The sequence below is a fragment of the Rhodofomes roseus genome (genome assembly GCF_022264815.1).
Source record: "Rhodofomes roseus strain CIRM-BRFM 1785 chromosome Unknown C8Q71scaffold_14, whole genome shotgun sequence".
Classification (NCBI taxonomy): domain Eukaryota; kingdom Fungi; phylum Basidiomycota; class Agaricomycetes; order Polyporales; family Fomitopsidaceae; genus Rhodofomes; species Rhodofomes roseus.
This window is the reverse complement of record NW_025952970.1, coordinates 717,313-741,888: the sequence shown is the minus strand read 5'-3', so window position 1 is coordinate 741,888 and position 24,576 is coordinate 717,313. Positions and strand designations below refer to the sequence as shown.

Genomic DNA, 24,576 nt, shown 5'->3' with positions numbered 1-24,576 from the left:
GCCGCAACGTCGAACAAATCCAGGCCACACGCCAACCCCCAGGATGGAGGCCCGCGCACGAAACAGAGATCGCCGCAGACAAGGACGCAGCAGAGGATAGCGACCGGGAATGGCAGCAAAGGAACATACCCGCGGTGTACACAGACGGCTCCGAGATCGACGGCGGTGTAGGCGCATCAGCCGTCCTCTACATCCCAGGTGACCCACAGCCACGCGTTCTCCGCTACTACCTGGGCACGGCAAAGCGACATACAGTCTACGAAGGCGAAATCGTCGGCATAATCATGGGCATCGAGCTCCTCATACGTCTCGCAACACACCTCCTCGACGAAACATCCTGTGCTGCTGACAACACTCCCTGCCTCCGTGCCTCGCAAACACGCTCTCGACAACCCGGCCACTACCTCCTTGATGCTCTCCACCAGGCAGTCGACCGCTTCTGTACCACGCACCCCAATGCGAAGCTCACCCTCCGATGGGTACCCGGCCACCGCGGCGTCGACGGCAACGAACGCGCAGACGAGGAAGCAAAGAAAGCTGCGAGAGGTGACAGCAGTCCCCTTGACGACCTCCCTGAATACCTTCGCATGCCGCTCCCCGCGAGTATCTCAGCAATCCGCAGACACCTCCTCGACCAGATAAAGACAGCCGCCTCCCAGCGCTGGAAGGAATCCCCACGCCATGCCGCACTCAGTCGCATCGACCCAGACATGCCATCGAGGAAGTTCACCAAGCTCATCGCACCCCTTCCCCGTCGACACGCCAGCCTACTCATCCAACTGCGCACCGGACACGCCCCGCTGAACCACCACCTACACCGTATACGCCGATCAGACACCGACAGGTGCCCCGCCTGCGACGAACGCCGGGAGACGGTCCGACACTACCTTCTCGAATGCCCCGAGTACACCCCTCAGCGCGACTGGTTACGCCGCGAAATAGGTCGTCGAGCAGGATCGCTCCGGCACCTGCTATCGAAACCCGAAACCATCCGCCCACTCTTCCGCTTCATCCACGCCACCGGCCGCTTCGCCAACACCTTCGGAGAACTCGACCTACCGCGGAACGCGAACGGGACAGACGACCCAACCTGACGGACTAACGAACACGACGCGTGCATTCTTCACACTCTTCTATACATATCCCCTACCATCTCATCTCATCTCAATACGGACTCTACTAGAACACATTACACTGCACATACACCATACCAACGCGAACTCTCTAATCTCCCTACTGTACATACCACATACACCTCACACGATAATCACGTCCCGCCCGGCAAGGTGGCCTCTTCGGGGGTACACCGAGCCAATGTTCCCGTCGACCCCACGTTTTGACCTACTATATCAGTACAGTACCCCGGCAGCTCATGTCTACATAGGGCTTCGCCCTAACGCGACAATAAATGGGATTTACAAACAAACAAACAACTCATTCGATCTCAAAAATAGCAAGACGCCGTGCAGGTACGCTGCTTCCAGCGCCCCGAACCGCCGCGTCGATGTTACGTAGTAGCGGTGAGCAGCTCTGGAACGAGCAACGCAGACCGTCGGCATGGTATTGGTTTGCCGACTGGTTCACCTCTGGAAGCTGTTCGATCTCGGGCATTGAGCATTCACAGGATACATATAGATGCACCTTGTCCTGCTGGCCAATCTTACATCCACCGTCGCAGCAGTACTCCCCCCACAGCGACCGCCGCGAACACCCTCATGCTCACGCACAAATTACTCACCCAGTCACCCCGCCATCGGCGGCGACCTCTCCGGCCCATTCTCGTGATCAAGCACAAGCCCCTGGCGAGCCCCAAGGTGACCTACAGCTCGCACCTCGCGAAGGAGAGAGGGGAAGTACGCCGACTGTTGACAGAGAGACTGCGTATGTACTGGCAGACTCTCATACCCGATCATGGACTAGTCTGACGCACCAATCCAGAGTTTTTCACCGGCGACCCAGTCGCGCGAATGCGCTGGAACGCGGAGGATTTTTTCACCTTCGTTGCCACCAAGTACGGTGTCCGCCTTGAAGGTTGGCCGCAGCACCTTACCTTCGCCAATCTCAGTCGCGTCCCAGGCGGGATTCGCACTATGCGACAGCTGTGCGGTCGCATCCAGTGCGGTTTTATGCACTTTGATCGACTCTCGCGTGAAGAACGCGACGTGCTCACCGTCGAGAAAGCTGCTCCCGGGTGGTATGTTCCGCGCCCGCGCCGTGCTACAAGGAGCGACTACGGGAAGCAGCGCGTGCTTCCCTGGCTTCGGCTCTCAAGGCCGCCAAGACAGATCCGCATGGGTCCGAAAAGCAAGCCGTATGTCGACGACTCTGATGCGTATGAGACGGAGGTCGAGGACATCGAGGACGGTGAAGCGGAGGTTGACGGCGGTGGCGGCGGCGTGTCGGACATCGAGAGCGCGTCCGGATTCGACAATTAGTACTTTTCTTATGTCTTCGTGTTTTCTGAATGTCATACTGTGTCGCGACGCGTCGAGGCAGCGGGGATTGGCAGCGGAGGATGGATGTTCGGGGCAACGCGCGAACGCGGTCACTCGCCACTGCACGCCACAAGGCGTCCGGCTGCCCGATTTGGACAGCATCACGAGGCCTCCTCCGTGCGGGCTTGACAGCGCGCTGCCAGCCTTCGTCGCGCCGTACTGTTTCCTAGACTCTGTCATCTCCCTCGTCAGCTGTCTCGTCCTGCGAGGGATCAATGCTGTGGCACTGGGTAATAGTCAACAGTTCTGGGCTTGTAAGTGGTGGCCAATACACTGCCGGAACGGTGAATTGAAAGGTGGCTCTTAGTACTATGTCCAATCACAGCACTGGGGCCTCGCGCGCTGACCTAACCTAGTAGGTTCCCTCGGAAACCTATCCGAATTCGCTGTCCCCCGGCGGCATGCACTGACGTGTTTGAGCAGCAGGATCTGTTCCTTGCGGAGATCCTCGGAGTATGTATCCTAGCGAATATGTATCATAGTGAACTTGAGCGACGACTCATCGGCAAATAGGAAAGCCGAGGCGCGGACCATTGCGGTGAGGGTACACCGTGGTAGTTGTACGTAGCAATGTCCCCGATGTATTCTGTTGACTTGTTCTAGTGTGATCTGAGATTGTACTGGTTCTGTCTTTACGAAATCAGTTGTCCTGGCGGCTTGGCTTGTGAACAGGAGATTGCATAGTATTGAGGATGTCCCCAATACTGTACAGTCTGCTGTCCATAGGACAATCTGGAGGGGCTGTGTCAAGAACCATGAGCACTACAGTCTGGGACGTGGCTCCCGGACCACAGTTGAAAGCGAAGCTGACACATGAGGAACTGCCAGATTTGGAATGAGATGACAGTGCGCGCATCAACAAGCCGGTCTTGTTGGATACAATTCAAAGCCTCGGCTACTCGTTTAGATCAGATTCTCTGAGTCAGTGTGATCATGGACCCGTCCAGGGTCGGAGTTCTGAACGTATTGCTAATTCACCGAAGACAACTGATCAGTTGTGATTGAGCAGCAACGTACACTGCATGGTCATTAGGTAAGTCCTGAATCTGTGTATTCTGTGATTGCCGGTGTACAGCCTCTAAGTCTTGACACTCACCCTACTGACCTACGCCACGACCCATTTGTTCAACCTCCTCGTCGATGCAACTGTTCATACACAGTGAGTACTAGTATATCTTACTGAGGTTGTAGAACACTTATCTGCTGGCGCGTCAGTGCACGCAGACAGTCAGTACTGGCATGCATCGGAGAGACATCACGAGGTTTAAGGGCGTGAGGTGTGAGAACAGTGCTCACGCATGAAGTCCGAGCCTTGAAGAGAAACTATCTAAATCTGGTAGATCCAACTGGAACGAAGAGCTCGTTCATATTCAAGACATTGGTGTGTCCTTTTTGTTGTGGTTCCCAACCGTTTCTGTCCCCATTAACTCTAGCATTTCCGTTGAATTGATTTCAAAAAGCTTGGTTCAAGCCACCGCGATACGTTCAATCACGACCGGAACCGAAGGCGGTCTGTGCCGCGCGGTATCCAGCCGTTGTCTGGTAGAAGACAGCGACGGAAAGCTTGGTCCAAGGGAGAGCTTGATGGTGCCAGCGCGTCGGACATCGAACCTGAGAGGGCTCGTGTCAGCAGAGCTGTGACAGCGAGGTACGTACTCGAGTAGTGCAGCGAGTACCTTATAGCGAGCATCTCTCAACCTTCGCAAGTATTCATTGCGCAGACAAGCAGAGAACGTACTGTAAGACGCGGAGCGCGCTCCCAACCGGATGTCCGATTCTTCAACGCACACAAACTGGATCGAGAGGGAGTCACGCTCGAACACGCGCTCAAGTCACAGATTGCCTGTCAAGAGCTTAGACCGGGTTTGCAACCACATTACAGGACCGCTCGTCTTCACGGAAAATCACTGCCGACGCGCGGATCGGTAAGCACTGCATGCGTATGAAAAAGGATGTATAGCTTATGTGGTTGTGTGCAGTATTCGGTCGGTGGACTGACCATCGGCCATCCGAAGTCTCGTGTTGGTCGAGGCCGGTCTCAGCAACTTGTAGACTGTGACAGCTGACCGCTTGTCACTATTTGACGGCGGGACACGCGTAATGCGTTGCTGCAATAGCCGCTCCGAGTCCGGAGGTCGGCCCTTGTCTCTATTTGGTAGCTCAGTTACTGACTTGACGCGTGAACAGGTGGTGGTGCCCATCGAGAACGCAGCGACGACATGTATCATTGACAGCATTCGGATGGCGATGGTCGTGACCGGTGCCGCCCGAGACACAATCCAGACAGCAAGCACAGATTGGACGCACGACAGTGGCGGCCAGCGAGGAGGAAACGAGTCGATCGGCCCATCTACAGAGACTCGCGGCGGAAGAGTGAAGCGCCGACATTGTTTGGTAAGTCTGCGATTATTCAGTTCTAGGACGTTGATTGCTTACCAAGCTACAGACGCGGCTTAATTACGAGCGGGAGCCCGCTCCCTCAAATGAACGACTTGAAAAGGTCACGTATATGCTTCGCCGGCTTGCGGGGCATGCGGGCGGGAGGTGTGGCTAGAGCGGGGGTGTGACGAGTGGCCCAGCGAAGCTCAAGATGGGTACGTGCGGCCCGGGGCGAGACGGGGACATGGTGATGAGCGCAACAGCTCGGTTGACAGTCGAGCGGTTGCGTCGACTGCGGTGCTCTCTCCTCGACAGGTAAGTCTTGAGTTTATCCTCTCGAACCGGCTGCTGACGAGAGCGATCATGCAGGTGCACGACATCATGATCGTGCGGTTCCATCGCACTCAAGAAGTTGCGCGTATGAATAGCGGACGGAAACGTAGGCTGCAAGGAGAAGCGCAGTATCTCCCATCAAGCGGCACGCTAGGCGGAGATGATCGCGACACATAGGGATATCTACGGGGGAAGTGGACTTGGAGTGATGAGTACAGGAGAAACGAGAGCGAACGCATGGGCTGTAGGTGGGTTTTGCGTCTGCCTCGTGCGATGCTTGCTGACGGGACCGTGGACTCGAAAGCTCGATGTTGCACATTCGGGGGTGATCTTCTCGGGCACGTAGCCCATTCCGTGAGTGGACCAGACGGCGAGACGCATAGGACAGCGGGAATGACTGGACTAGCGTGAGATGATCTCGAACGCTCGTCGCTGCGTGCTTTAATGTACCTCTTGTTTGCACTCGCAGACGGACTGTGCTAATAGAAGTACTGTACATAGAGAGGCTATATACGAGTAACGACGCACCTTGAGCTTGAACGGATCCCCGCGCCTCGAGTTCGAACGGATGCCGAGCCTTCTCCTATAGGCAGAGCGCTGCGAGTACCCTGTATACATAGAAAGAGGCCCGCCAGCGCTTTGTACACCTAGAAAGAGGCCTGCCAGCGCGTTCTACACCTAGAGAGAGGCCTGCCAGCGCTTTATAAACCTAGAGAGAGGCCTTACTCACAGTTTTTCCTCGGTCGTCGTACCCTTCCAGCGCCTGTTGTCGCCGCGCCCGATCCCACCTCAGCAGCCTCCCGCTCGGGTATCGCCTCCGCAAACTCGACGCCCGCGAGCCAGTCAATCGCCACGAGGAAGTCTCCACCCTCGCACGCTTCTTGCCATGCCTGAACCACTGGGGTAGGATCGCGTCTGCACCGTGCTTGATGTCCATCTCACGCTTGAACTCGGGCTCGAGTTCGCCTTCCGTGGTGAGCATCCACCCGCCGATGAGCCAACACCACGGTCCGATGAAGCCCAGCCAGAAAAGGATGCTTGCGCTCGTCATCCCCGCCCGCCCTGCGAGGTACGATCGGCTCTGGCTGCGCGAGAACGCACGGGGGGTGTGGAACTCGTAGTTGCCACTCCCGAAGGAGACGCCCCTGAGCCAGCGGTTGTAGATGTAGCTCTCAGAGCGAGAGCCACCCGAGGAGATGGAGCGCGGGCGGCGCGGGATGGCGCTGGGAGGTGCGGGCAGGAGAGGCTGTGTGAGCCGCGGACTCGTGCTGGTGCTCCCGGCGTGTGTACTGGTTCCGGCGTGCGAGGGCTCGCCCAGGTCAATGTCGTACAGCCCCTCTGGGAGGCCGCTCGTCCGCACTGCAGGCGTGACGTCGACGCTCGACGTGGTGGAAACAGCATAATCCCGTGCGTGCACTGGGCGTTCCTCTGCATGCTGTGCGTCGCCACCAGGCTCGGGCGTGGACACGTCGCGAACAGAATGCACGGAGGGTGCGGTGACGAAGCTTCGCGAGGTTCGCGCAGAAGAGCCGTCCTCGTATATGACGGAGTACTTTCCCGGATGAGGACTGCCTACGACGGTGGGCAGCGTCGGCGGCGGGAGACGCGACTTGCGAATGGGCGGACCGATAGTCTTTTGGAAGTCGGGCCGGAGGTCCAGAGGCGGGATAGCGGGCACAGAGGCGGTCGTGCTTGTCGACGTTTGGCTGGTAGTACGATTGAGGGGCCGATTGATGAACGCTCCTGGATATGCAGCGAGGTCTGTAGCGCATCGTCAACGATAGATGTGTGGAAGGGGTGTCCTATCGACTCACGTCCGTCATGCACCCTGGTGGATTCCGGCGTAGGGGGCACTGAGTCCGTCGACGGCCTCCTTCCGCTGGGGAACCGCACACGTGGATCAATCACTGGGAGATGCCTCGGAGGATAGAGTTCGACGTTCTCCCTCTTTTCCGGGCTGTTCCGCCTCGACAAGTCTTCTGAGGCTGTGATGGACGGGGTGCGCAAGGACTGCGAACTGTGTCGATGAATCGACGCTGCCTTTGTCGCTGACCCGGGATTCAGCAGCAGTAATGATGGTGCCGACGCAGAATGACTTTCATACTGCGAACTCCATACGGAATCAGAGATGGGACTGGGACTCGGATTCACGTTGGGTGTCTTCCACGAAACATGGGAAGGGGCGCGTCGCCTAGCGTCCATCACTGCGCTAGCATCGACGGACGGTCTTCGCTCTAGACGCATCGTCTCCAGCCCGAGACCAGAATCATCTGCACTGGTCGCCGCACGCGCCTCGCCATTCGTGTCTTCCCTGGCACTGTCTGCCGACGAGCGGTCTTGTCCGGGATCGGGAGCAGGGCTGGCCTGCAGCATGCGGTAAAGCGCGCTGAGCATCTCGCTCGACGTCGAGAGCCGTCCTGCGGGCGCCCTGAGATAGCAAAGAGAAGAGAGTTTCAAGGAAGAGAGTTCCAGATGCCTCGAACCTTGCCAGGGCTCGGGAGGAGGCTTAAGTACCGAGCCGCGCCACGATGCTCGGCGGAAAAGGGAGGTTGAGGCAAGCTGAACTCGTGTATCTGGCTAGCGTGACGCCATGCTCAATTACGATGCTGGCACGAAGACGTGCGCCGCAGTCCAACGAGACGGTCAGCCTTGAAATCGGTCATATCCTGAATGACACAGCAATCGCCATGCTGGATTCCCTGGATGAGGAGGCAATGCCAGGCCACATAACGGTCGAAGGACCTGCATAAGAGCACATGTATGAGCAGATAGTGACGGAGGTGAAGGATAGTGGTCGAGGCAGTGAACTTGAAGCAGAACAACACGCACATTTCATGCACACCCCGGGCCTGGCCAAGCACGTGTGGTGCTCAAACAGCCTAGTGCATAACTGCCATTCAAGAACCGTGAGTCGAAACATAAGAAGGTCATAATCCCTACGAGCAGGATGTCATAATCCCTACGAGCAGGATATCGCACGAAGTCGCTGATTGTCACACTAATTCCGAACGATTACTGGTTAGACGCTCGAGTACATTGTATCCAAAAGAGGCAACGCTGTCACCGTCTAGACGCCGCCGCCCATGATCGCGCGTGCGACTGCAGCGGCCGGTGGCTACATACCTCCTACTTCTGAAGGCCTGATCATTTGACTCCTTAAGTCATACTCAGTTACTAGCTACAAGTTCAGCAGTGTCGGCGGCATTCGAAGATCTCAATATTCATCCAGGTGCCTGAGGTGCAAGATACTGTAACAGGCACTGGCCGCGTCGTGGAGGACCCTCGCAATGAAGTCAGTCAAGGTACCACCATCCAGACCGAGAGCGGCGAGCAATACCGCGGTGACGAAGCCGCCGACATCGCCACTCAGAGGGCGAACGCGGCCAAGGAGCGCGCCCTTTCCGAAGCCCAGGCTCGATGTGAGCAGATTCAGCAGAATGTCGACGATGTTCACCCTGATGTCAAGAAGAGTCGTTCTGTCGGCCGTGAAGGTAAGTGTCCTGCTTGCCTACAACACAGCGCGCCTTGTCACACGCACGTTTGCAGGATAACGTCCTCGGCCGTGTTCCTCAGGAGCACAAGGACAAGACGAACGAGTACAAGGACTTCCCGCCCAGGTTGTGATAGAGTGCCAGAACCACAAGGATTATCAGGAGGCGATGTGCTGGCTGCTCAACACCGGCGCGCGGAGTACGTCGGCCCCGGCCGCGTCGTCGCTGACCATGGCAAGAACTCACAGCGGCAGGTTACATCCGACGACAACCGCCAGGCGTGGTATGAGCTACGCACACTCTTGGAGCGCTTTGCCAATGGCGCGAGCCTCGACATCATCACCAACGCCACAGTGCGCGCGTTGTACGAAGACTCGCGCAAAGATGAGGGCCTCCGCGAGTCCCGCGATGGTCCAGCGAGATCAATGAGTTCGGTCGCCGGGTATGTACTTTGCCCTCGCAACAAATTTAGTAACAGACATTGACAACTTGAACTACCTTTGTAGTGCCTCATCGAGCCAGTTTACATCCTCTATGGCCAGGCCAACAACCGCGCGTACCAGGTCCACGACAACGGCCACCAGTTCTAGTGCACTGGGTCAACGCCTGGATGCAGGCCCGAGCAACGGCCCGCCGGGTGAAGGTGGTGTGGTTTTTCCCCTCCCCGATACGCGGCGCCGACACCCACCCGGCGGGCCGCACGGCGGTCCGATCGTCCAGTGCGGCGACCAACGCCATCTTTGCTCATCGACATCCATGACCCTCGCCTGACTGCTTTGTTCTAAACTGGGTCTGCGGGACACTGCCAGTGCTTGACGTGCTTGTTCCGCAACAGTGCGTAAACGTTGACCGCGCGGTGCGTCAAGTAGGTCGTTACCGCAGACCCTCCAAGCCGACTGGACGACTCCATCGACTCAAGGCGGTTCACCGCTCCCTACTACAACGTACTCAGTTCATCATACCCTTTTGAACTCTTCGGAAACGTTCAATTAACCGTGACGCTTCCGCGTGGAGAAGAATGGCGAGGAGAGGGCGACCAACGAGCTGTTAGTGAGTGATTCCGTAGGACTTTTTTCATACCAGTGTTGCAGCCACTAACGAATGCTAGCATGGTATACCTTGAACCGGTCAGTGTTTTGAGCATCTACGACCAGTTCAACGGTGGCAAGGGAGGCAGGCCGCGCAACCGGATTTTAGAGAGAGGGCGGCACTGCGTAAAATAGGCCTGTACTGACAGACAGGCCTTGTCATCGCGCAGTGTCACTAGCGTCCAAGAGCATTGCAATGCACGATACATGAAGTCTCGCGGGGTCAGTGGCTGCCTCGCAGCTTGCTTGTTCCCCTTCAGCACACTAACGTTGGTGTGCGGTGTGCTAAGGGTTGGCCACTGCTCCTCGCGATCCTCCCCGGAACAGAACAAGCTCACCCACGATCTCTTTTGTAAGTTCTCGCCATCCCAAATGTAGCAGCTGTGAAAGCTAATAGTGTCAGCCCGAAAGCTCGCATCTTGACTCACTCCCACGACCTTTATCGCATCGCCCACAAACGGTTCCGTTACCCATCGCTCGGCATCCCTCTGCGCAAACGCGGTTCATCATGCAGCTCCCTCATCGCCCCAGGAGGCCGCGCCCCAGGGCACCCCTTGCTACGAGCCGCCCTGCGTGTCCCGCACAGGCATCCCGCGTATTGACTTTGGCACAATGAGTCGGCGGGCACCGCATCGTCCCGCTCCGCGCTCGGATCTCGCAGTGTACTGCTTGGCTGCGGTGCCCGCTGCTCAGCGCCTCCGCGCCCATCGCGGACGGAGGCGCCCAGTTCTCCCACTCCCTGGATGCGTCGCCGCGCAGAAGTGCAGCTGAGGACACTCGCCTGGCCCAGCCGGTCAGTGATCCCGCTGTCAGCTCTCGCGTCGGCCTCCGCCACCCGATGGGAGGGGTACACTGGGCTCAAAGCCTCTCGCGGGTCTGCGCTGACCCCTGCTCTGAATGGTGAAGATACCCTCCCGATTGTCTTGCAATGGCGAAGCCATCACCCACTCCCTCGCCATCCCTCCCCCCCACCCTTGCCCCTGAGCTCCCGCCCCCGCTGTTGTGCTCTCGTTCTTGCGGCTGCGCTCTCGCTCTTGCGGCCGCGCTCTCGCTCTGCCAGTGGTTCTCGCCCTCGCGCTCTTCGCACTCTCACTTCAAGCTCTCACTCGCACGCCCTTGCGGCGCAACTGGCGCCGAATGCAATCCCGCTCTGGTGTTTCCCTAGCCGCGCGCATTGCTTCATCGACAGGCAGGAGCCCTTGTATTCCACGGCTTATGCGCACCGCGATGATATCCAAGATCACCGTCACTGGTTGAAGAGTTGCATAGTATTCCGTCCTGCTCAATGCCCGCACTAAGCAGCCCCTGCTCTGTCCTCTGTCTCGTCTATCTCGTCCTTGTTGATCTCGTCTTCCCCACTTACATCCTTCTCGCTGATGTTCTCATTCGCATCGGTGTCCTCAGCTGGATCTGCAGCATCTGCCTGGGCATTGTTGTTGCTGTGCACTGAACCACGCAATGTCGTGTTCCTCCGAGTCCCTCCTGAGACCATAGCCTTCTCCTGTTCCTCAAGGGCCGCGTCGAGGAAACCGATAGTATCCACGCCCACCTCGCCCACATCGTCCGTGTCTTCGAGCCGCGATCTGAGATAGTCAGTGCATTGAGGGATTGATTGCAAAGCAACTGCACACAGCTTACATGATGGACTTCCACACAATACGCTTCATATTCACGTAGGACGGATTGTGCTGAGCCTCCATGTACTCCAAGATTGCCATGGTGCCGTCCCATCTGTAAGAAGAAAGATAAGCCTTGATGTTCTGACATATGTGATGAACGTACTTGGCAGCATACTGCTTGTTCGTGAAGAAGTTCTTTGCACCTGGCTTGGCAAACTCCATGAGGGCGGACTCGATCTGTGCGTCACAAATCCGTGAGACCCCATTGTGGATTGAGCTCTGATAGCCATGCGAATGACGGTCTGGACTCACAGCGTTGCACACCACAGCGATCAGGTTGTTCGGCACCTCGCTGAACTCTTCCGTGGCCGCATGCAGGTTCGCGTCCGCTCGAGCTCCAAGGCCCCAGTGCTGGTAAATCAGCTCTGAAATAGCCGGGTGGAGGAACACCTCCCCGCGCTTAAAGTCGCTCTTCTGTCACCCAGATCATTAAGGTGTACTCCGCAATGAACTTGCACTCTCACCTCGGCATCAAAATGCTTGCGCGCATCTAAGGCAATCATCATGCCACCGAAGACAAAGTTAGGGATGTTACGCAAGCCACCAACGACGGTCGTCGGGTGAGTGGTGATCAACCATGTGGCCAGGTTCTTCTTCTGCTGAGAAGACAGGCTGTCGAGCTTGTACATCTGAGAGGTAACAGTTTTGGCCTTCCTCTTCAGCTCGTTTCGGAACTGCGCTGCGGCCGCCCAGACCTAATGGAAGTCAGGCACTTGCGACTCATCATGACAGACAGAAACAAACGCTCACCACTGTGTAGACATTCTTGCGCAGCTTGTCAGTCTCCTTAGTGTCCTTGTTCCCCTTGTTCCCCTTCAGCACTTGGAAGGCGGTCCTTATGGACTTGTCACGCCCCCCTGCCCTGCCCAGTTCATAGGCATCCTGCAGACTACTCTTGATGAGGTCGTCCCTCTCAGGAAGACGGCCGCTGCTGACTGATGGCTCAGACGTCCAAGCGTTCTTGAGAGCAATGCGCAGACGGAGGCAGTTCTGCGCCGCAGAGACGAGGGCCTTGATGTCCCTGGGGAGCTGTGTCACCTTGGTGCGTGTCTGGCGCCCACACCTCTTCACCTGTGTCTTCCCAGTGCTCTTCGACTCCGCCATGGTCTACACAGTCAGTGGGGACAGTCTTCCAAAGGATAAACCACATACCTCTACTCCATCATCAACAGACTCGTCACCATCCTTGTCCTTGTCCCTGTCCTTGTTCTCATCCTCATACCCTTCCCTGTCCCCATCCTCATCATTGTCCTCTTCCTTGTCCTTGTCCTCATCATCACTGTCACTGTCACTTCCCTTGTCTTCTTCATCTTCATCACTTTCTGTACTATTGCCGTCTTCATCACTTTCTGTACTATTGATATCTTTGTTCCGCTTTTGCCCCTTGAAGGCAGGCTTGGGCTTGGGCTTGGGCTTGGTTTGGGCTGCAGAAGGCACTCAGTGTCAGTTCCTGACCACATGTAGCACGCACTGTGCTGGGGCTGCTCTACAGCCAACTTCTTCTTCTTGTTGCGCTTGGGGGCCTCTTCGCTGGTGGATCTCTGCTCAGCCTCCATGGCCTCTAGTTTCCTCTTATGGATCTCTATCACACAACACTATCAGAGTCCTCAATTGCAGCAAATACGCGTGACTTACTTTTCACATGTGATTCACTGGCCAGCGAGGCTTTTGCCACCTTCTTCTTGCTCTTCAAGTTCTCAGCCATCCTGGTCAGTTCTGCAATTTTCTTGTGTATGGCAGAGATGTCGACATCAGAAACATCACTGTCGGAGGCAGCTCCACTATCCTGTTCTTCAATGTCCTCCGCAGTGCTCCGAGTCGCACGGCTCGTCTGCCTGGCACCTGAGTTCGCGCGAGTGCTGTTCCTGGTGCCAGGGACCTCCTGGCGAGTGGCTGAGCGAGAGCGTGAAGCCATGTTAACAGCAATGATGCAGAGCGGATGGGTGTACCAGACTGAGCCTTTGGCTGGGAGGAAGGTGGCGTGGTTGAAAAACCAGACGCGACGCGGAGCGCATTGTTTGCATCTATTTTCAAAACACGTGACCTGACCAGCAGAACTGTGTAAAACATGAAACATCGCACGCGGGGCTACAAAAGAGGGCACATCCAGGGGCAGTTCTGTATTACACGAATTATGGTGCTTCTTTCGAAATCAGCAGAGCAGACTTGGATGTGCGGGACAGCAGTCTGTGCAGCCTGAGCGAATTGTAGTCTCCGCACACAGTTCGTACTTATTGCAAGCAGGTGCGGTAGTCAAACGAAGAACCTCGAAATACTTCCCCAAGGAAGGTCAACGCCACGCGAACGTCGTTATGCCTAGACCTACGTCTTTCGCATAACAGCATCGTTGCGCTGTACAAGCTCGTCAAAGCTTACTAGCGTGCCTCCGGAAACGTCCAGCGAGCTGAGAAGGTACCACTTAAACGGCGACAGCATGACGAAGATTGGCCTGCTCACCTCCGTGGACCACATGTAAGGTTCACTCGCCCCTCGGGGAGCCTTTCGACTGCACGCAGGTCATCAATGCCTGTAGAGGACAGTCGAGGCATCAATAGCGTACAGGATGAGATAGACCTACTCTTCGCTCCTCTCGCATACGTACTCGGTAAGTCACCCGAGTACCTAGCCCTGCGGATAGTCAGTACCGAACTTCGTGCACGCCAGGGCCAGGACATACTAGCGCCGAGCTCTTCGTCGATCCCCTGACACAGACCCTCGACAGCATGGATCAGGAACTCGCTGCGATGCGCAATGTTTAGTCCTTTCGTCGCGAACTCGATCGGTGCGTTTACTTGCAGTATTCCGACAGCGAGTCTAACGAATGGCTCAGACAGGGGTTCGACGAGAATCGACGTACGCACACTTGGCCAGCTAGGACAAACGCAGTGCAGTGTGCGGATATGCACGTTCACTACAGCTCGGTTAGTACTGGGATGACGAAACATGGGTCAAACTAAAGAGCACGCACCGAAGTTTCTACTCAATCGCGCTCGGATGGCAAGATCAGCTGAACAACAGCATAGGGAAAACTTGGAGAAGACGAGGATGTCAAATGCGAGAGTGTAGAATGAAATGAACACTTGTATGCTCAAGAAGCATGAGTATATGGGCTTTGACATGCGAACAATGGTTTACAGAACAGAGATGGCGATGACGATAAGTATGAGAGGACGGATAGTTCAAGACAGTGGTATAACAGCAAGAGGGATGGTGGATATCGCCGCGAGGAGGGGTACAACAAGTAAGCAACGTATAGATTAATGCCAGTAGATGAAGAGTTGAGATCCAGCCGTGAGCCGCGATATGAATGAGAGGAAGTGTCCCAGTCAAGACTGGTCGTTCGTAGATTTGTCCGCCTCGGGTTGAGCCTCGGTCGTGTCGATCTTCTTCTCTGCACCATCCGCCTCCGCCTCCTTGCTCCCCGCGCCCTTCTCCCCGACAGCGCTCAAGCCAGGAATATCCTCGCCCTTAGCATTTGTGTCGCTCGTTTTCTCGTGGTGGGCGACAAGCTCAGGCGTGACTGCGGGAGCGTCCTCTGGTGCGCTCGGCGACTGTTCCGTCGTAGTCGCTTCCGCGACGGGCTCCTCTGCCTTTTCCTCTGCCGACTCCGGCTTTACTTCATCCGCCTCCTGAGTCGGCTGCAGAATCGGCGAGTCGGGAAGGGGGACTGCTGCTGCAGTTTTGGCCGAAGCCGCGGGTTTGTCCTCCAGCTCGACCTCCTTCACACCCTTGGTGACCGCCTTCACCTCGGGCTCCTCCGTCTCCTTCCCTGTGCGCACGGGGGTATCCTCCCTCGTCGTCTGCGCACTGTCGGAGACATCCGCGGACTCTGAGCGCTGTTTCTTCGCAGACGGCTCGAGGTCGGGCTCCGTCGAGCTTAGCCGCCGTTTACGGCCGATCTGCGGTGCAGAGGACGTCGCTGGGTTTCAAGACACGCATCAGACGCGCGTTCGACGCGCAGAAGGGGCTCCTCACCGTCTTCGCTCCATGGCCGATCGGGGCGAGGGAAAAAGGAGCTGGAGATGCGGCGGATGAGCTTGTACATCGTCGGCGACGCGAGGGCGTGTACAGCGCGTCGCGCATACCAAACCCCACGATGTGTGTCCTTGTTTGCACGCCATGTCTGTTCAAGCTCCGACCCATCGGCTCGTAGCGGACCGGGCACGGGGAATATACCTTCCCTGGGGAATATTTGAGTTTATACAGTTTATACTTCTGAGGAGGGGAATACTTCATACTGCGACAGCCAGGCGACAGCGATAAAGTCGAGGAACACCGCTAGCCACCGCTGTCCGGCCATCCGAAGTTCTCGAAAGCGGAAAGAACGCGCCTCGAAATAATTGCCCGATCGGGAACTCGACCACGATCGTTTACTTATGTAAGTACTAAGTATGTCCGGCCGGCTCGAGTACTCGGTCGATCGTGTCTCCGAGGTAAGTATTTGTATTCGTTTCTAATTGTGACGACACGAGCGGATAGCTACCATTGAGACGAATAGACGGCGTCGTATCAGTCCGCTTTGGTGCAGCCGTTGTTGAATAGTGCATGAGCCATGGGATGGCTAACTATTAGGATGTCCAGCCGAGATCCTGGCCCGATACAGTAAGTGATAAGATAACCTATGCTCGATCACCAGATCCAGCAATCTGAAAGAAATGACTTGAAATGAAATCGATGACTCGGACTTGTTTCTACGCTGCAATCTGAGTCTCCAAGCAGTCTCTGCGGGGTCAGTATTCTCAGTCTGCTCGCATCCTACAACTACCTTAAGTCATGACGCTCGACGTGCTCCATTTCATTGACAACAAGGGCGGAAATGCGGAGGAGATCCGCGAGTCGCAGCGGAAACGCGGTCTGTCCGTGGAGTTGGTGGACGAAGTGATCCAAATGTACGCGGACTGGGTAAAGAGTGCGTCGCGCTTGACAGTGGAGACTTGCTAATACTGACCGATTTGAAGTGGACTTTGAGACAAACAACACCAACAAGCAGGTGAACGCGATACAGAAGGAGATCGCTGCCAAGAAAAAGGTAGACATCAATTGCCCTCTCAGTCTGCAGACCGGCGCGTGACATCGCAGTAGGCAAAAGAAAACGCAGATGAGCTCGTTGCGAAGAAGAAGGAACTGGATGCACTTGTGGTAGCAAAGAAGGCGGAGGCGAAGGAGTTTGAACAGAAGATGCGGCAAAAGGCTTCGACTGTGGGCAACATCGTTGGACCCAATGTCCCGGTCAGCGTGTCCGAGGTATGCTCGACTCACTCGATTCGCATCTCGTTGCTGAGTCACGGCAGTAGGACGACAACAAGACGGTCAAGACATGGCATCCCAAGGGTGAAGGTGTGCAGGTGGAGAAGAAGACAGACATCATGCCGCACCACGAAGTGCTACTCCGGCTGGATGCTATGGATCTTGAGCGAGGTGCGTTTGGCGTCACACTCGAACTGCTTTCATACTCACTTTGCAACACACAGGCACGAAGATCACAGGTCATCGAGGTTATTTTCTGACCAACGACGGCATTGACCTGAACCAAGCCCTCATCTCCTACGCGCTCGACTTCCTCCGCAGAAAGGGCTACAAGAAGATCCAGCCGCCGTTCATGATGAACAAGGACATGATGGCCAAGACTGCGCAGCTGGACCAGTTCGACGAGGAGCTCTACAAGGTGATCGCCGCCGAGGACGAGAAGTACCTGATCGCGACGTCGGAGCAGCCCATCTCCGCGTTCCACTCGGACGAGTGGTTCGACTCGCCGGAGACACAGCTGCCGATCCGCTACGCGGGCTACTCGACGTGCTTCCGCAAGGAGGCCGGCTCTGCGGGGCGCGACATGTGGGGCATCTTCCGTGTGCACCAGTTCGAGAAGGTCGAGCAGTTCATCCTCACGGAGCCTGACAAGAGCTGGCCGACGCTCGACGCCATGATCGCGAACTCGGAGGAGTTTTACCAGAGCTTGGGCATCCCCTACCGTGTCGTGGCGATCGTCTCCGGCGCGCTGAATCTCGCGGCGGCGCAGAAGTACGATCTGGAGGCGTGGTTCCCGTTCCAGGGCGCGTACAAGGAACTTGTCTCGTGCTCGAATTGCACTGACTACCGTGAGTGTGGCAAGATGCTTGCCTGTGATGTTCGATATTCATGCATGCAGAGTCGCGTAAGCTGGAGGTACGCTGCGGTCTGAAGACCAAGGACCAGACCCGGAAAGTGTACGTACACATGCTGAACGGCACACTCTGCGCAACCGAACGCGCACTCTGCTGTTTGGTGGAGAACTACCAGACGCCGGAGGTATGGTAGCAACGATTTCCCAACGTTTGCCGTTACTCACTCGGATCTGTGTCTAGGGTGTCGTCGTTCCGGAGCCGCTCAGGCCGTACATGCAAGGCCGCGACTTCCTACCATGGGCGAAGGAGCTCCCCAAGAACCTGCAGCGGAAACAGGCATAGAATCGAGCTGAAGTGGAAAGGAGAATATGGGAACCAGTAGTAGATGTGTTGTTGTATGTATTCAGGCGACCGCATTTTGTCAATCTGTACAGCGTGCTCTCGACCAGCCGAAGGAAGTCCCCATAGTTGAAATATAAGCGCTACACGACGAGGAGACCCAGGAATGCAAGCACGAGCACTATTACTATAGGACGATGGGAGCAATGCGTGGAGAATAAGATACAATGATGCAGTGCGGATGGGAGAGCGACGAGTGAGAACATCGGAGAAACAGGGTATGAAAATTATGGCAAGACACTGTTCGTAGAGCGTCTAGTTGAGGAAACCGCGACATTTGGCAGAACCGCACAGACAAGGGATCTTGTCTTGCTCAATAGGGAAGTGATAATCTGAGAGTTGGCCATTTCAGTATACCATCTCCGCATAGAGACGACTGATAAACCCACCATAAGTAATCTCGTTGCCCAATTCAATGTCTTGCTTTGCGTAGATGACGATCTTCTTCTCGCCATTGATCGTGATAATCCTCGCCGTGCAATTGGGCTCGCACGAATGATTGATCAGACGGCTGCAAAACACAATCAACAATCTTGTGTGATCATGTCGCACAGAACCACGTACCCAAGATTCCCCTTCTTCGTCGCATCCACAACCAAGTCCTCGTCGATACGGAACAGGTAGCTGCTACCGATGCCCTGGCGTTCATAGGCCTTCTCGCGCTTGTCTGCGACCTGCGCACGGATGATCTCGCCGACGTACTCGATGACCATCTCCCCTCGCGAGATTCTCTCCATGGCGTACAAACCCCAATCGTGGATAGGTGAACGAGCGAAACGCAGGTGCTTCTTCCGTGTCTGCAGCTGGTTGAACTTGATAAGCTCCGTCGCAGCCGACTCGCCCTTCGACAAGGCCATCGCACGTTGGACCTGGTTGATCTCTTCGAGGCCCTGTGCACGACGACGTGCATTGGCACGGTTAGACCGGGAGGACGTGATGCTCTGTTGAGGCTGTTGCTCCTTCTCGGGTACCACCTCGTTGACAGTGCCACGGGATGCGTACTGCGCCACGTACGCAGACTTCTCGGCGTGCGAGATCTTGTAGTAGCCCTCGGTACGTGCAGAACCAGTGACATGGATTCGAAAGGGAGGCGGTGCGTCGGGATCGGGCGCAGGGGCTGACGAAGGCTCAAGCTCGGATTCATCGATACCCATATCTCGCGCAAGGGCAAGCTTGGCGAAGTACAAGTCCTCATCGTCTTCACAGATGCCCTCGTCGAATGGATCCGGGAGCGCATGCTCGCGGGTAGAAAAGGTGACTTTCTTCCAGGAAGGTGATGCAAGAGGGGACACTGAGGAGTCGTAGTGTGGCGTAGGCGTTATCCTGACTTGCGCCACCTCTGGCACATCGAAGTCAAAGTCGTCGGGCAGAACTTCGTGGACGATCTCCTGGACGCCAGTCGGGGCCTGAACCTTCTTGATCGGTTTCTTGGGGGCCTTCTTAACCTTCTTCGGGGGAGGAACGATGTCGTCCAGCCCCGACTGCGCCTTCAGCCTCTTCTTGACAGGCTCTTCAGCATCAGTCACCTCGGACGTGGATCGTTTCCGCGCGGCGTCAGGCAGTAAGGGAGTGGCTGGGAGGGATTGATCCTCATCCTCGGACTCAACATCGTCATTGACGATCGCCTTCGTGATTGCCACTGGGGCAGCCTCCGACACGTCCTCTTCCTCCGACTCGATATCCTCATTGATGACCTTCTTGGGCATGACTTTCTTCTGTCGTTTCCTCGGTCTTTCGACCGCAGGCTCCTCGACGAAAGACACTGTTTGTGATTGTGACCGGGCGACCTCTGGATCTGGCTGTGGCGTCACCAGTGAAGGCGTCTCGCGCTCTTCACGAGGTCGCTTCCGCTGCTTTTTGAAGGACAGCCCTCGAAGGCCAGAGCCCCACTGCTTTGTCTCCTGCTCACCGTCCGGTATCTGAGCCGCCCTTCTCACCCTCTCCTCCAGAACGAGTTTCTGGACCCCGGTGCTGACCACCTTGTCCAACAGGTCCTTCTCCAGAAGCGCCCTGAGCTCCTTAGCGACCGCGCTTGTTGCTTCATCGACTAGTTCGCCGTCCGTCCACCGCTTTCGCGCAGGCGCAGATGGAGGCGCGGGTGCAGGGTGAACCGTCACGTTCACCGAACGCGACGCGAGGGTGCGCGAGCCGTGGTTGAGTACCATCGCCGCGCGCCGCGCGGAGTCGCTCGTCTCAAAGGTAACATACCAGCCCAGTCGATCGCGGAGAATCTAGGTGAAAGAATCTTCAGCGCGTACTGCAGACGGAGAAGAGAGCGGGAGCAACGCGGGAAGCTTCAAGCGCCCAATATTGACAGCTCACCTTATCGACTCTGAACCCTTGGAAGAACTGCCTCACATCCTCTTCTCGTACTGCACTGCCCAGCTGCCCTCCGTGTCCATCCAAAGTAACGTGCTCGAAGCCATTCTTTGCCAATGCCTCGAGGACAATCTCGTGGTCTTTCTGGTACGCATTCTTGGAAGACTGCCCGGGCCGTCGCATGACAGGAGACGGAGACCGCGAGGGCGAACGCGACCGCGTGTCATGGCCATCGCGACCCCTACGAGCCCAAGGACGAAGAGGAGTGGAGGACGACGACTCAGACGCAGGTAAAGGCGGGCGCAACGACGGCGGTTGTGTAGTGGACCCGTACTTGCTAATCGACATGAGTCGAGCACGGAACGTTGACGGGGCGACTTTGCGTACGGGCGCAGGTGGTGCGCCCTTTGGGCCAGTTGGAACACCATTGAGATGGGAATTGGCAGTCGACGGCTCGGGTGTGTTCATGGGCGTAATCACCGGTTTTGGCGGCAGCTTCGCGCTTGCAGGCGCAGGCCGCATTGATGCGCTCTTCTGCCACGGAGCAGGCGGACGAGAAGAGTGAACTGAACCCAAGGGCGTGTGCGGTGCTGTCGTGGACGGTGTCCCCTTCGCAGAACCAGTCTCCTTCGCCTTCTCTCTCTCTTTCCGCCGCTTCTCCTCCTGCGCCTTGCGCTTCTGCGCGCTGAGTCCCTTCAAGATCGCCTGCAGCTTCTTTCCCTCCCCGTCGAGAACAATGACCATCTCCTCGCCGCCTCCTGCGACCCCATTCAGAGCAGTGAGTTTCTTGCCATTCTCCTTCTCGACACATTTCCGCGCCTCAGCATGTGTGCTGTATTTGATGTACACGATCCCAAGAGCAGCGCCAGTGGTCTTGTCGATCTGAGGCTCAAATGAGGTGATGATGCCATGTATTGAGAAACACCGTCGAATATGCGAGTTCGGCGTCAGCGGTGAGAGGTTCAGCACAAGCACAGCTGTAGGAAGTGGTGGTCCCGTCGAGTTTGTATCGTGCTGACATGGCCGTCAACCAAAGGAGAGATGACGAGTATAGGATCACACACCTCATACTTGATAGGAACAAAATCCACCCGAACTGGTCGCATCGTGTCCTTCCGCTTCACCTTCACCTCCCTTCTCGGATCACGCAGCACCGTCGGGTGCTCGCCCTCAATCACTTCACCGTTGTACCGAATCACAATCTCCTTCCCATTCCCTTTGCCTTTCACTCGCGCCTCTTCGCCCTGGTCCATGCCCATCTCGCGCAATTTGTCTGCCAGCATCCGAATCTGCCCATCACGGTCCTTGTCGACTATATGGTCGAACAGCACCTTGTAGTTCTTGCCGGGCGGGTAAGTGGACGGCGCAGGAGGCCATGGCGGTGGGGGCGGGAGAGAGTAGAGTTTTGGTTCTGCTGGTGGCGGTGACGGCGGCGGCGGCGGCGGAGGTACAGCATGCGCTCGGGGACCCGTAGGCAGAGGTCGTGTCGAGAAGTCTCCTGCGGTATATGGGGCATGATTTCGAGGTGCTGTCAGAGGTAAGCGTGGAGGTGCCGTCTGTGGGGGTGGTGGCGGTTCAGAGAATGGAGGTAGGGGCGGTGATGGTGGTGGTTGGGGAACAGGTAGAGTTGGAGGTGGTGGTGGCGGGGCAAATGATGGTGGTGGTTCAGATGGCGGCGGAGGTGGTGGTTGGGATGATGGTGCTGGCGGGGGTGGAGGTGGAGGTAGTTCGGGAGGCGGAGGCGGCGGGGGTTCCAAGTCTGGAGGAGGAGGTGGTGGCGGTGGTGTTGAGCTCGGCGGTGGGGGTGGCGGCGGCTCCGTCGTGGGCGGTGGTGGAGGAGGAGGCTCTGTCTTCGGTTCAGGAGGAGGAGGCCGCAGTCGAAAAGATACTGGCTGCGATCTGTTGTTCGTCAGGCCAATGGCCTCGACATTGACTTTGCTGGGCCCGGCGCCGTTTGTCTGCGGCACATGCGCGTATGGCAGGCCGCGTTGACTCGTCGCCGACGATGGCGATGGTAGAAGGTCATGTATCGCGTTCGTACTAGCGTGATTCGGTTGTACGTCGACCTGCTTACCCTTCAACGAGCTCCTCGGCCCAGTAGGCGGCGAGGTCGCTGCAGGGGCCGTAGGGATCGCGCCGTGGCCATTCACGTAGGGCTTACCGCGTCCACCGCCCCTCGCTCCAGTCTGTCCGTACTGACCATTGACTCCTGATACCAGACTGCGTGGTCCAGTGGGCGGCGTCGCTCCTATCCTCGACGTGCCGGTAGAGGTCGATGCTGTGGCCGAGGATGAAGACGCCGCGCCCGGAAAGGAGTTCAACAGCGCGCGAGGTGCGCGCGGAGGGGCCTTCCCCGACATTGACAGCCAGGGCTGGCGCGTGTGTGGTGAGGTGAAGGAGAAAGGCGATGGAGAGATGGTGGTCAAGAGCGAAGAGCCAGCGCCGCGCTGGCCACCACTTCATGCGCTCGCAGCGGCGATTTGTCTCAAAATCCACAATGTACTCTTGCTCACTCGCGTCGACATTCCGTACTCAACGTATTCGAAACAAAAGCCCATCATGGCGATGCTCACACATTTGAGAATATATTCGCCTCGCCTCTACGCCCCAGAAACCCTGAATCGCCCCCCCCCCATCAGCACAGAAGTCAACACCCACGCGCCCCACTAGTCCCATGCTCCTAGATGTTCCTCCGTGCGATGTTTTCGCAGAGAGTTGTCGGCGTTGAGATGCAAAGATAAGAGCGGTCGACGACGAAGAATCTGATGATGTGGTGGAAACTTGAGAGCGAGTCGCGGGCGCGGAACTCGGTGGCTGGCAGCTGCAGCCTGCCTGCCACTGCTCTCGCCCGCACCGCGATGTCCGGACCTCGCAGACGGTCGCTCTTCCGACCATGCATCGACCTGCACAACGGCCAAGTCAAGCAGATCGTCGGCGGGACGCTCTCTGACAGCGACCCAAGCACGCTACGCACCAACTTCGTCGCCAGGCGCGTCCCTGTCCACACTCGTCCCCGGTTCGCTCACGAGATGCCCTCACGGATCCAGCCATCCATCTGCGCATTACGCTGAGCTGTACAAGAGGCACGGCCTCGAGGGCGGCCACATCATCAAGCTGGGGCCTGGGAACGACGACGCAGCGAGGGAAGCGTTGCGGGCATGGGAAGGTGCGTCCCGGACGTTCTGCGCAGACGACCAGCTGACCACCGCGCCGCACAGGTCATCTGCAGGTCGGCGGGGGCATTACAGATAAGAACTGCGGCGAGTGGCTCGAGGCGGGGGCGAGCAAGGTCCTCCGACGATGACAGCGAACCCGCGACGGCGTTTGACTCGTGTGCCTGCAGGTCATCGTCACATCGCATCTCTTTCCCGACGCCAAGTTCTCCCTCGAACGGCTGCAGGGCATCTCGTCGCTGACAGGGAAGGACAGGCTCGTCGTTGATGTCAGGTACGTTCAACAGTTGGTTTGGTATTTGCACCGTCTAACCTGCTGCAGTTGCCGACGAAGAGGGGACAAGTGGTTCGTCGCCATGAACAAATGGCAGACGATCACAGATATGGAGGTCAACAAGGGTAGGTCGTGTGTGTGCGCCGAACCCATGTCTGAGACATTCGTCAGACTCGTTAGACATGCTGTCGGAATACTGCAGGTAAACGCACTACCGATCGAGTTCGCGACGGCGGGACTAAACATCGCAGCGAGTTCCTAATCCATGCTGCGGACGTCGAGGGTCTCTGTCAGGGGATCGACGAAGAGCTTGTCGCCAGTATGTCCTGGCCCTGACATGCACGAAGCTCAGTATTGACTATCCGCAGGGCTAGGTACATGGGTGACCATACCGACTACATATGCGGGAGGAGCGAAGAGTAGGTCTATCTCTTCCTGTACTCTATCGGTGTATGAACTCTCCTCTACAGGCGTTGATGATCTGCGTGTAGTCGACAGGCTCTCAGAGGGGCGGGTGGACCTTACGTATGGGAGGTGAGTATGCCCATCTTCGTCATGCTGCCGCCGTTCAAGTAGGACCTTTTCAGCTCGCTGGACATTTTCGGAGGCACGCTCGTGAGCTTTGATGACCTTGTACAGTACAGTAATGCTGCTATACGGAAGACAGATGATTAGGTTCAACGTTGTTCGAACGGCCTCGACCTTTCTAGGGGATCTCTGTCGAGGTTCTTCGTTGTCTCGTACCGCGCGGAATGGGGACATGACCAATGCTCGCAACCAGACCGGGTACGACGACCTTGCGGATGTCGCGCCACAGCTCGGGCTGGTACTTGAGGCTGCCGTTG

The 24,576-nt window shown here is 57.0% G+C and overlaps 9 protein-coding genes across 9 annotated transcripts; 4 read left to right on the top strand and 5 right to left on the bottom strand.

The window, feature by feature from the left end:
- Window positions 1–1,715: 1,715 nt before the first annotated feature.
- On the top strand, window positions 1,716–2,435 carry C8Q71DRAFT_859302 (uncharacterized protein; the record flags this gene model as incomplete). The annotated part of the gene is made up of 2 exons (XM_047927612.1): window positions 1,716–1,881; window positions 1,939–2,435. 2 exons carry the CDS (start codon window positions 1,716–1,718, stop codon window positions 2,433–2,435), a joined length of 663 nt encoding a protein of 220 aa, XP_047777450.1.
- Window positions 2,436–5,877: 3,442 nt separating this feature from the next.
- On the bottom strand, window positions 5,878–7,780 carry C8Q71DRAFT_767802 (uncharacterized protein). Its single transcript, XM_047924229.1, has 2 exons — window positions 7,022–7,780; window positions 5,878–6,968 (listed from the first exon to the last, which is right to left on the bottom strand). The coding sequence occupies exons 1-2, from the start codon at window positions 7,599–7,601 to the stop codon at window positions 5,917–5,919; spliced, it is 1,632 nt and encodes a 543-aa protein (XP_047777449.1). The 5' UTR covers window positions 7,602–7,780; the 3' UTR covers window positions 5,878–5,916.
- Window positions 7,781–7,816: 36 nt separating this feature from the next.
- Window positions 7,817–9,288, top strand: C8Q71DRAFT_849227 (uncharacterized protein; the record flags this gene model as incomplete). The annotated part of the gene is made up of 4 exons (XM_047926696.1): window positions 7,817–8,113; window positions 8,386–8,698; window positions 8,825–9,144; window positions 9,205–9,288. The coding sequence occupies exons 1-4, from the start codon at window positions 7,964–7,966 to the stop codon at window positions 9,286–9,288; spliced, it is 867 nt and encodes a 288-aa protein (XP_047777448.1). The 5' UTR covers window positions 7,817–7,963.
- A 1,792-nt stretch (window positions 9,289–11,080) lies between these two features.
- C8Q71DRAFT_872001 (uncharacterized protein) lies at window positions 11,081–13,437 on the bottom strand (the record flags this gene model as incomplete). Its single annotated transcript, XM_047928341.1, has 9 exons — window positions 13,101–13,437; window positions 12,937–13,047; window positions 12,618–12,889; window positions 12,216–12,572; window positions 11,930–12,160; window positions 11,718–11,879; window positions 11,569–11,642; window positions 11,425–11,517; window positions 11,081–11,369 (listed from the first exon to the last, which is right to left on the bottom strand). Exons 1-9 carry the CDS (start codon window positions 13,378–13,380, stop codon window positions 11,081–11,083), a joined length of 1,869 nt encoding a protein of 622 aa, XP_047777447.1. The 5' UTR covers window positions 13,381–13,437.
- A 72-nt stretch (window positions 13,438–13,509) lies between these two features.
- C8Q71DRAFT_767793 (uncharacterized protein) lies at window positions 13,510–14,456 on the bottom strand. The gene has a single exon (XM_047924228.1). It carries the CDS (start codon window positions 14,408–14,410, stop codon window positions 13,919–13,921), a length of 492 nt encoding a protein of 163 aa, XP_047777446.1. The 5' UTR covers window positions 14,411–14,456; the 3' UTR covers window positions 13,510–13,918.
- A 335-nt stretch (window positions 14,457–14,791) lies between these two features.
- On the bottom strand, window positions 14,792–15,814 carry C8Q71DRAFT_908782 (uncharacterized protein; the record flags this gene model as incomplete). The annotated part of the gene is made up of 3 exons (XM_047929009.1): window positions 15,704–15,814; window positions 15,441–15,646; window positions 14,792–15,384 (listed from the first exon to the last, which is right to left on the bottom strand). The coding sequence occupies exons 1-3, from the start codon at window positions 15,763–15,765 to the stop codon at window positions 14,792–14,794; spliced, it is 861 nt and encodes a 286-aa protein (XP_047777445.1). The 5' UTR covers window positions 15,766–15,814.
- A 424-nt stretch (window positions 15,815–16,238) lies between these two features.
- On the top strand, window positions 16,239–17,908 carry C8Q71DRAFT_797696 (serine-tRNA ligase; the record flags this gene model as incomplete). The annotated part of the gene is made up of 7 exons (XM_047925761.1): window positions 16,239–16,374; window positions 16,424–16,494; window positions 16,548–16,709; window positions 16,760–16,883; window positions 16,937–17,560; window positions 17,611–17,750; window positions 17,807–17,908. 7 exons carry the CDS (start codon window positions 16,239–16,241, stop codon window positions 17,906–17,908), a joined length of 1,359 nt encoding a protein of 452 aa, XP_047777444.1.
- A 312-nt stretch (window positions 17,909–18,220) lies between these two features.
- Window positions 18,221–21,537, bottom strand: C8Q71DRAFT_710714 (uncharacterized protein; the record flags this gene model as incomplete). The annotated part of the gene is made up of 6 exons (XM_047920762.1): window positions 18,221–18,297; window positions 18,355–18,476; window positions 18,530–19,590; window positions 19,660–20,196; window positions 20,288–21,298; window positions 21,349–21,537. 6 exons carry the CDS (start codon window positions 21,535–21,537, stop codon window positions 18,221–18,223), a joined length of 2,997 nt encoding a protein of 998 aa, XP_047777443.1.
- Window positions 21,538–23,142: 1,605 nt separating this feature from the next.
- Window positions 23,143–24,406, top strand: C8Q71DRAFT_710842 (Phosphoribosylformimino-5-aminoimidazole carboxamide ribotide isomerase; the record flags this gene model as incomplete). The annotated part of the gene is made up of 10 exons (XM_047920769.1): window positions 23,143–23,300; window positions 23,332–23,450; window positions 23,503–23,573; window positions 23,628–23,731; window positions 23,780–23,856; window positions 23,903–23,933; window positions 23,983–24,050; window positions 24,100–24,150; window positions 24,202–24,265; window positions 24,319–24,406. 10 exons carry the CDS (start codon window positions 23,143–23,145, stop codon window positions 24,404–24,406), a joined length of 831 nt encoding a protein of 276 aa, XP_047777442.1.
- Between the last annotated feature and the right edge of the window lie 170 nt (window positions 24,407–24,576).